The sequence below is a fragment of the Haemaphysalis longicornis genome, unplaced genomic scaffold (genome assembly GCF_048455015.1).
Source record: "Haemaphysalis longicornis isolate Haplotype H1 unplaced genomic scaffold, Haemaphysalis longicornis Haplotype H1 scaffold_2, whole genome shotgun sequence".
NCBI classification, from domain to species: Eukaryota; Metazoa; Arthropoda; class Arachnida; order Ixodida; family Ixodidae; genus Haemaphysalis; species Haemaphysalis longicornis.
Genome location: NW_027526295.1, coordinates 251,949,874 through 251,960,086, shown reverse-complemented (window position 1 = coordinate 251,960,086; position 10,213 = coordinate 251,949,874). Strand labels below are relative to the sequence as shown.

General features: G+C 49.0%; 1 protein-coding gene across 2 annotated transcripts in view; it reads right to left on the bottom strand.

Annotated features, from left to right (window-relative positions):
- Nucleotides 1-1,103: 1,103 nt before the first annotated feature.
- LOC144170379 (uncharacterized) overlaps nucleotides 1,104-10,213 on the bottom strand; it is a 134,589-nt gene continuing 125,479 nt past the window's right edge. For both annotated transcript variants that reach the window (XM_077700148.1, XM_077700149.1), the window contains exons 6-15: nucleotides 9,119-9,241; nucleotides 7,816-7,941; nucleotides 7,263-7,415; nucleotides 6,529-6,612; nucleotides 5,949-6,094; nucleotides 4,554-4,668; nucleotides 4,123-4,233; nucleotides 3,428-3,694; nucleotides 2,452-2,553; nucleotides 1,104-2,083 (exon numbers count right to left, since the gene is read on the bottom strand). In XM_077700148.1, coding sequence (XP_077556274.1) covers nucleotides 1,955-2,083; nucleotides 2,452-2,553; nucleotides 3,428-3,694; nucleotides 4,123-4,233; nucleotides 4,554-4,668; nucleotides 5,949-6,094; nucleotides 6,529-6,612; nucleotides 7,263-7,415; nucleotides 7,816-7,941; nucleotides 9,119-9,241 — 1,356 coding nt within the window. In that variant the 3' untranslated portion in view covers nucleotides 1,104-1,954. The remainder of the gene's footprint in view (nucleotides 2,084-2,451; nucleotides 2,554-3,427; nucleotides 3,695-4,122; nucleotides 4,234-4,553; nucleotides 4,669-5,948; nucleotides 6,095-6,528; nucleotides 6,613-7,262; nucleotides 7,416-7,815; nucleotides 7,942-9,118; nucleotides 9,242-10,213) is intronic.

Genomic DNA, 10,213 nt, shown 5'->3' with positions numbered 1-10,213 from the left:
TGATGCTAGCGGTTGAAGTCGCTGGCAAGTTCCGCTGAGTGGGTATGTGAGAATTTCGGTTGGCGATGTTGACGTCTCAGCCAAATGGGAGTTGGCGAAGTGGCCAGGAATTGTTGACGGCAGTTGCCGTCGTCACTGAACAACCCAGCTTAATAAACGCTGAGCCTAATGACCTGCCAAGCAACTTCAAACTGTATTGCACGTCGAGATTCTTGTACCGGTTGTCGACTTATTCTCTGTTGGAGGACTCGCATTGACTCAGCATTGGTCCAGGACTCAGTTTGAGGACTCACAAGCATTCACAGGTTCACATCTGGAGCCGCAGTGGTGTCGAGGATGCGCGCTTGGCGCGCATTCCGGAGCCTCTTGGTCCGGTTCCCGACCTGTCCCACATCTCCCTAATTTGTTCCGAACTCAATTATTTTACTTTTGGGGGTTTTACGCGCCGCGTTTACTATGAGCGCGCCGTAGTGACACGAAGTTCTTGCGTCTCGTTTTTTTCGCGGCTATAGGTGCCTACGAGCCCACTATTCATAGATTGGCACATTAGATTGTCGAACGTAGCATAAATAATTACTTAAAGCTCCATTTATTCGCGTCATATTCGGTTTCGGTGAAGCGAACGCCGCGGCAGCCGCCATGACAGGAAAGTGCACTTAACGTCACCGTTCTCGGCGCACCCCGGCCAATTCCGGTCTAGACGCGTGCGCGCCAGACCGGCCCGACCGAGCCTAGTGGCACGTGACGTCAGTCCCAAAAACTGTGACGTGAACTGAACTGTTTTTTTTTTTCGCATTGCCCGACATCATGTCGTCACGCTTTAAATGTTCCCGTTTCAACAACACAAGAACTAATTTGGCAAACCAGGGATGCCTGTGTGAACATGAATTCACGGCATTCATATGCGCTGGCATCCTCATTATTACAACAGCACACACAACCTCTCAGGTCGGGTTACGTGTAATGGCGGAGCTACTTGCAATGATGAACATATACGTAGCCTGTCGTGGTGGCAGGCCTATACTTACGTTCCGAAGACAGCCTCATCCTAACTGCGCAGTGAGCTTCTCCAGGACGTATCCAGACTGATGACAAAGCCAAAATGCTGTGCGCTTATAGTTCAAATTTATTCTCTAAGAGCTACATAGGTTTAGCTTACATGAACACACATCTGAAAGTATCTTACAGAGCAGAAGAGCAAAATAAAATACGATTTGGAAAGTAACAAAGAAATCGCGGATAGTATATATCTTATCTTAGAGCATAATTTCTCGTGAATATTCATCTGCATCCTGGAACACTATAGTTTAAGGCTTATTACTCTGCTTATCTGTGCAATATACCCTCTGACGTGAGCTAGGACTTAGTTGCCACAGCAAGATACTCGGTGCTTATACGGGTCTTGTAGCTGCCTTGGTGCTGGTCTTGTCCCAAGTGACATACAAGCCTCGCTACTTCTGTAGAAACGATTGTGCGTGGAGAACGCCCACACGCACATGCAAATCTTGTCAGTCACGGTAGCGGTCTTGCAAACGACACTCACTTGCACAAAGACACCGCACAAGGACCACCAAGACGCTCGAGACGCCGGCCAAAGCACGGGTGCGCGCTGCGATCTTCGATCACGGTGCGATCCCCGATAGTCGATCACGGCTACATATACCACGCCGATGCTCAAAACATGCACTGGTAGCGTCTTTGGAGCCGCTGTTGGAAGGAAGTGCACCGCTTGTGCTGACCCTGGACGTTTCCAGGCGAGGCGCGGCTGTTTCCTTCCATGCGCAGCAGCCATCGCAGAATATTATCACTCGCGAGTTTGGGCACCACACAAAGGGAACCTTGCACACTCTTATTTCGCGTTTGTTTTCTTCTTCACAGATATGAACAAGGGGAGAGCCTTGGGGGTTCACCAAGGCAACGGACTGGCAACTTGCTGTTCACACCGCATGCTGCCTTAGTAGCGGTCCATGCCATTGATCATGATGTTTGCCATGCCGTTGCGCCTCCTTCGCCACGAGCCGAGGTCTTTGGCGTGGTACCGGAGTTGCTTGAGCCATTCACGTGTCTCCATGCTGTTCTCGGCCTGGAACGATAGATCGTGCTCTCGCAGTCATTCATTTAAGCAGCACAATGTGGTCCCAATTCTACAAGTCCGACCTCACCAGAGCCCCTTTCGGAATAACTGCAGCAGATTGATTTTCTAGTAAAGGTAAAAAAAGCTTCAATCAGTCTCTTAACGCCAACTCTTTTGTGTAGCGCCTAGCGAGGGTCAACTCCGGTTTCCCGTATAGCCAGAGGTGGGGAGTAGGCGTATTGGCGCCAGAATGTTGCAAGACAAGCTTGAAGCACATTAAATTGAGAAGTGCTATCGGGGGAAAGGATGAAATAAGCCCCTTTGGTGCAGCTTCGCAGACTGCTCTACCGTTAATCGAGGCTTCCATCGTGACTCACCTTGAAAAGGAACCCCTCTTTCGACGTGTACTCCTGTATCTCGAAACAGTCTTTCAACTCTGGATCACAGCTGATGATGCAGCTTCCTAGCGACAGCGGTTCCTGTAATGACACCGCATTTATCGGGAGATGTTCGAGTGAGCATGGGCTATGAATCACATGATGGGCCATGTACTCACACAGTGTGCAGTGAACAACTGTACAAAGGCAACAGAGGCATTTCTCTTCTAGCTGGGACACTTGATCGTATCTCTCGAAGTTTACAAAACCATCCGTGCAGCAATGGCCAAAGGAAACTCATGTATGCTACCCGGCAAAAAAATTAGCGCGAAAACCCGACTGACTGCTGTTGCAAATATCCATAAGAACAACGTGTTTTAAATGAGGATGCCGATTCTTGACACGTGTTTTGATTCAGGAATTGGCTGTATGCTGGATAGACTTAGCATGTGGCCGTTACGTACACCCTTTGTCAGAATTTTGTGGGCCTCTGTTGTCCCGTTCTTTCGCGCTGTTAATCTCAGAAATATGTACCAACTGGCCCGCCTACAATCTGTGTTGCAACTAGACGTCTCGACCACAAAGAATTCAAAGAATCGGCTTTACCTTTAAATGTGACAAAAATATTTTAAGGCAGTAAGAAAGAAAGCTGTTTTCTCTAGCTTTCCTGCATAAAAAGTTTCAGCCTCGCTGGGGACGTAAGCTTGTACATTCAATTTTTTGCAGCCTGCGGGTTTCCGGCTTGGCCCACAAAATTTTGACAAAGACTGTACGTTCTACTGAAATACTGAAAACAAAAATTATGCAAAATAGTGGGAGCAACAATACTTATTGGATACATGAATAGGTTGTTGAAGGTTAGGATGAATCAACATTAAATATCTGGAGATCTACCCTACTTAGTTAAGGTGACAACCGTGATGGCTTAAAGTCGTCTGACCACAGGGCCAAAGAATAACTGCTGGCGGAGGCATACCCTGGGCAGGACGAACTTGCCGGCCTTCTCCTTGGCCAGCAGCAGGGCTCCATCGCGGATGCCCGTGTTCCGCGGGAATAGGAGCGAGTTGTCGTGCGCCAGGTCGGGCCGGTAGTTGGAGTTGGGCCGGCCCAGCACCGCCAGGAGTCCGTGCACGGCGGCGAAGCGCACTCCGCGGCCGCTGGTCGGCTGCTCGGCCACGAGCAGACGCCCGGCGAGCACGAACCGTGTCTCGTCCCGGTTCCACTTAAGCAGGTCCAGCGCCATCTGCGGGGACGTAGGCCCATTTTGAGCCAAAAGCCTCGCCAAGTTTCGTGACACTTTACTGCGAGTCAAGGGCTGGATTACACTGGTGCTGCACGATACAATGGCAGTGCACGAAGTCCGCGCCCTTCGTTCCTTAGACTGAAAAAGCCGATGTCTGCGCACGCATGCTTTCTCCTTCTGTTTGGTAATTTTGTACAAATGCGAACTGTTGTATCGAGTAACACCCCGGCGAAACTACGTTGCTTACCTAGAAGCCCTCCTATAAAACGAAAATATACATTTAGATTCAGCAGTGCAGGACAATTTTGTCGGCGTAAAAAGGTAGGTCCTCCTATTAGTAGTGGGGTCCGTTCTTTGTCAAGGCATAAACATAACACAACTGGCAGCAAGCATGTCATAAAGTTCCCAGAGCGCGGGAGAATCTTCACCTTTCGAAGCTTGATGCTCCCAACGCCGACGTTGTTCTGCGCTCGCCTCGGGTTGACGGAGATGCTCGAGATTCGCCGCCAGATCTTGGTCGGGTTGCCTTCCCGTGTCAACTGCGAACAAGTCAAAACAGAAGGGCGCTAATGAACGCAGTGACCAGCCGGGCGGAAAAAAATGGCTTTCACTCAGACGAAATTCTTCGCAATTGCCAGCAGCTACAATTATGCGTTTTTTTCACGGTAAATCAGCAACTTTTCGCATTTGGCAAGCCGAAGGCCTTTTCAGTCAGTTGCCCGTATATCTATGGTATGGTATATAACTCTCACATGTATTTGAGTTTAATTGATAGGCTTGGGCATTTACACCACCACATCATCATCACCATCCCCTCCACCTGAAAGGACAAGACTTAGTTGCTACTGCTGTCGCTTACCTGGTTTATTCTCTCCAGATGTAGCTGGACGCGCAGTTGGGCATCCCTCAAAGACTCCCGGTCTTGGTGAGAGTATGGCGTCACCTTGTACAGCCGGCTCAGCAGCAGTGGATACCTGTGGATTTCGAGGGTGTGGCTTTAATCCATTTTCTGTCTTTTTCTTTTTGGCCTCCTTCATAGAATAAGAGAATTTATTGGGGCGCTAAAGTCTTCTTACGTGCTTCGAAGGCAAAAGCTCGAAGTACTATTGTGAAGGGTGCTTTTTATACACACGTCCACATTTCGACACAGCATCCACGCCGTTTTACCGTCCTTAATTCACCTCAAACCACCATAACCCATCCTAATCGACCTTAATTCATCTTAATCTACCTTGGTATATCTTAATCTCTTCTAATCCACCATTCAAGAGTAATCTACCTTAACCTAATAATCTACCTAAATATTTGCCTAAAAACCATAATATATCTTGATCCACTTTAATCCGTCTTAATATATATTTGAAACTACCCTAACTCCGTTTAATTCATCTTAATCCACCTAAATAATAATTACTCATAATCACTAATCAATCATCATTTCATCCTAATCTTTTTAATACATCTAATCCAGCCTAATTCACCTCAGTCCACCTTAATCCCACCTTACAAATTATCACTATCAATAATTAATTCACATTGGTAATCATCAATCATCTCTTATACACGGCTGGAGTGTTTTGGTTCGATTCTGGCCTTTCTTCGTTCATTTTGGGTTTTGCCTTATTCGTTTCGATGCCGGGATCATTCCTAGTCAACCTTCCAATGAGACATGAGGCTCTTTCGTCCTAAAAATCAAAGCCCCTTTATTTAAGAGAAAGATGGTTAAAACGCGAAGCTTAATCCTATGCAACCTGAGTCAAATTCTGAAATCCAAACTGCTTCGGCTATGTTGGAATGGCTCAATCGGATAGTCGGCTTCATAACGCGAGGGACTCTGGTTCAATCCCGGCCACGGGAAGCGTTTTTTTTTTCTTGAGGCGCTTGATGGGCCTTCGCCTATCATCATCATCATCGTTTCGTGAAACCCGTTGAGTAAAGTTGTCGCTCCTGCAGTGCGTTTTTCCGCGACATCGGACGCCATCAGTGAGGCATAGAAAGCTTCGCTTTAATAATCGTCGTCGACTTATGCGTGCTCCGTGCAAGGCCGAGCCGCACCATGCCACGCAACGCAAGATCGAAGCTCACTCTCTAATGAAAACAAACGTTATGCATTAAATGCGAAGGTGGGAATGGAGAACAGATATTCTCAGGTGCTGCTGTTGCTTGGCGCTCAAAAGAGCTCTCTGTGGAATGCACGGGTCTGCGGCATTGGTGAGAGCTAGAAGAGCAGCAGCAGGTGGAGGCGCGCTCTTACTTTGTGACCCTCTGTACGGGCGCCATGAGGAAGGCGGCCAGGTTCATCCTCCGCAGGAGCGTGTTCTCCATTTGGGACACCCTCAGGAAGATGCGGAGCAGTTCCTTCTCCTTCTCCTGCGCCATTAGGCTCATAGAGGCGCTCGCCTGCAACGGAAGCATCCCGCTGTTTGTAAGCACGATCACAGCCTGCAGCAAAAAGCTCCTCTATGCCGTCGCATGCGTCTAAGGCGGGCACCCCGTAAAGAAGCGGCTCTCAGTGTTAGGAAAATCAATGGCGGTTGACGCTTAGCGCTGAGTAGTCCTTTGTACGACTGTATTTTTTGTGTGACATATACTGCCAACGTCTCACCAAACTAGGAGCCTCAATTACCAGGCACAAAGACAAAATGTTGTCCGGTCGATCGGCATAAATATACTTGTGCCATCATGCAGCCCCGCTTACCTACTGTTGTTCTGTTCTAATAAGAACTCTACACCACTCTTCCATCTTGCAATACAAAAAATGCAGAAGCAGAGAAACAAATGTTCTCTTTCTATACCTAAAACGCTAAGCGGGAGAAATTAACGGGCGGGCTTACCTGTCTAACGCAGTACGTCTGGTACGCCTGCAGCATACCGCTGGCCCCCAGAAACAGCTTGCCGATGTCCACCGTGGTGTATTCCTGTGCGACACATCGGATCGTCAGCACCAGAAAGGAACATCAAATCTGGGCTTAGCCAACACCTGCTTATGACGCTACTCGGGATGGAGGGTTAAGAGTTATTCCAGGTAGGATTGACAGAAGATAGTATGGTGCTGTTGCTATACAGTTATGAGAATTGGCCTGACGGGTGGGGGGTGTACATCCAGGAAAGCAAAGTATATTACCGGAAACAACAGGTCATTGCATCAACAGACAAGTGAAAGAGCCCAAAGGTCATGTCTACAGAGAGGTCCTTTTAAACAGAAAATCAGCCCTAGGAATGATGCTGTAGTAATTTCATCTGGCATCAAAATACACCTGATATGATCTCCTCAACACGTGCGAATAGCAGACCATCACCAAAGCTACCTCGCATTGAATAACATCCCAACCTTGCATCAAATCCACCCTCATCGCGGCGCGTGAAAACGGCCTGACCAAACACATCAGGTGTGCGCGGGGCAAGCCTTTTAACACACACTAAGCACTCAATGAACCACCCAAACCAGCCTCGAATACCGCCGCCGCTCTCCCGCTAAAACAAGGACTGAAGGACGGGAGGTACATTCGTGCCCTTCCGTCGGGTTGAAGGAGGTCGTGCTGCTTGTCTTTTGCAGCGAAGGTCCTACCTCGTCTCCCTGTTCGCTGGCGATGTCGAGCGCGTCCTGGAGCTTCTCTGAGAACCCAGTGTTCACCTCGATCAGCTCGTCCAGGTTGAGAAAGATCTCCTCGAGCTGCTGCTTGCTCAGCAGGCCCGCTGTCTCGATGGGCTTGTAGAACTCCTGCAATGAAGTGGCGGGTTTCACTCGGGCGGAGACTGCATGTATACATATACACACTCGCGAACGAGATCATATTGGGTGCTTTAGGTGGCAACAACAAGGCTTGCCGCTTTACAACTCCAAAAACAGTAAGAAAAGCTAGAGGGACCGGTGAGTGGAGTGTCACGACTCCTATCATCCAAATGTCGTGGTACTGAATGTTCTGGCACAAAGATGTGCTTTTGAAAATGGCCTCTAGTTTTAACATTTAAGGCTTAAAATATGCTTCGCTCGTGCACAACAGCGAGTACAAATTTATCTCCTTCGCACCGTTTGCCTCATCCAGCATCGATGCAGTTCGCCGTGTTCACTCGTTTAACGGCGTGTGCAACTGTAACACGGCGAGTACGTCATATCTCACCTCTTTGACTATGCGCAGGTCGTGGCCGTACTTGATCTCGGTCTGCACGATCTCGGTGATGATCTCCCGGCGCTCGGTGCGTTTCTTCTCACACTTTGGACAGACTAGTTCCTCTTCGCCGGTCACCTGCACCCGGGAGGACGAAAGTTGACGCCACGACTTACCCGATAATAATAATTGTGATAGTAGCTTTATTTACATCAAATGATAGAGGAGATCGGGAGTAGAAGCGTCCCATTGGCGAACTCCGCTACGTAGTAAAGTGGCTTAAACTCCAGCTGATTTCCTTAGCGCACTAAATGCACCATAAAGACAGAAAGTTTAATGCCAGTCACGTGAACAATGCATTTCTTCATTAAAGCAGGAGTTCGCTAAATCGAGAAATACTAGCTTTCTAGGTTGTGTGCACGACAATCTCATTTGCTTTTTAAACGAAGATGCTTTAAAAACTGCATTGCGTAAAAGGAAGGTGAAACTGGTATGCCAAACCGCTGCACACTAAAGGCCGACCTCCATGCAGCGAAATGTCGGCGAAAAGGCGGCGAACGTCGCCCGGCGGCGGCCGCTCTGCCGCCGGCGTCGAAAATACGGCTGTTCGCCGGCGATCTACGCGAGCTAGATGTCGAACGCGCGGCGACGAACGCGACCGGAAGCGGCAAACTGCATTTTGAGGCCGCAGCCAATCACAGCCTCGTACTTCGTTGTACTTCCTGTCCTGTCTTCCGTCGGCGGCGTTCGCCGTGTCACGTTGCATGGAGGTTGGGTGGACGAAAACTGAGCGGCGCGTCAAACCACGGCGTCCGCCGCGCCAAGTTCGCCGAGAAACTTCGCTGCATGGAGGTCGGCCTTAAAAAAGTGTGCTCATAGTTAGTATCCTGGGTACGCACACTGTAGTTACACAATCGTAGGCCGATCTTGCTTTTTGAATCTCTATTGTGTTTGTAACCCTGTACTTTTATTCTGCTTTTCTTTTCATAAACCACGTTGCCTAGCGAGCTCGGCAGCAAACGCTGCCAGCATCATCCCACACATTAGAACTTCAATCGAACAAATAATCATACGTGCATTCATTACGCGCGTATGGTTATACGTGCTTTGGTACATTAAGTATGTACCAACTAGCCCAACAACAAGTTTTATTGAAGAACCATACGCGCATTTGGGACAAAGTTGGCAAGGTGCCAATTGAAGTTGTTTATAGGCCTTCTTAGTAAAAAAAACTTTCCTTTTCCCTCAGCCTCATGGCTATTCATCTTATTTTTAATGACATGCGCCAGGAAGCGCCACGCGAGTGGCGGCGCACCTGCTGGTCGCAGTCGGCACAGCGCTGCTCCTCGCAGTTTCCGGCGGCGGGCGGGTCCAGGGGCTCGCCGTAGCGGTCGCCTCCGATGCCGCTGTCGTTGCGCTCGACGTCGGCACCCGTCGGCTGCGATCAAGGACGGCGACAATTAATCGCGCGCGGCATCAATTAGCGCGGCGTCCAAGTTCATCGGGACACCGCGCCCTGTTTTTGGATGCGGCCCCGCGGAGACGGACGTTCCGGCTGGGCGCCAGGACAGCGCCGTAAGGCCGCGCTTGTACAACGCCGACGCACGCGCCTCCAATTTTGGCGCCTTGTAAAGCAGATTAGAGGCCGTAATTGTGGCTCAGTTTGACTGCTAATGCGCGCGTGGGCACCTAACGGCACTTCAGTCACTGAAGAGAAGCAGGAAGTTCCCTCCCGTAAGCGCACGTCTTTCCTTCTGGCCAGCACGCGGTGCGATGGTGCATCAATGCTCGGTCGTTATTTTTACGCCAGATACGACTGGATCTTTGCGTCTTTTACGGCATAGCCGCAAAGCTCTTGTGCACGAGGTCTTATCCAACCATAAATGTTTTACGATTCACACGATTAAGACCGTTCTTAACGACATTTGTACCGGAAGTATTTGCTGGCCTTGTGTAAGGGCACATAAAAACACTGGCGCACGGAGCTTTTTCGGACGTAGCACGGTACAGATGAGGAAGTGGCCCTCCAATTGGTGCATAAACGAATTAAGATACGCTAAGCGCGAGATGTGTGCATTTGCTACCTCAGCTAACACTGCAGCTAGGAGTAAAGTCTTACCGCTCGCTGCAAGTTTTATTTCAGTGAGAAATACGTCATCTGGAATAAATAAAGGTACACTATCGAAATCTCCCTTTACTGCAAGTGTTTCATGACTCATATTGAAGAGCGTTTAGATCAAGACGTCTCCGCTTTTAGCAACGTGTCGCTTATAATGACTCTAGTTTCCTATCGCGGCGATGTCGTTATATCGAGGGTTTGCTGTATTTATTTTTTACCAGTCTTGCTCCATCTCAAACACGATGGAGTTAACACACCCTGTTTTGTAGAGGTTAGCCCGATAGATATATG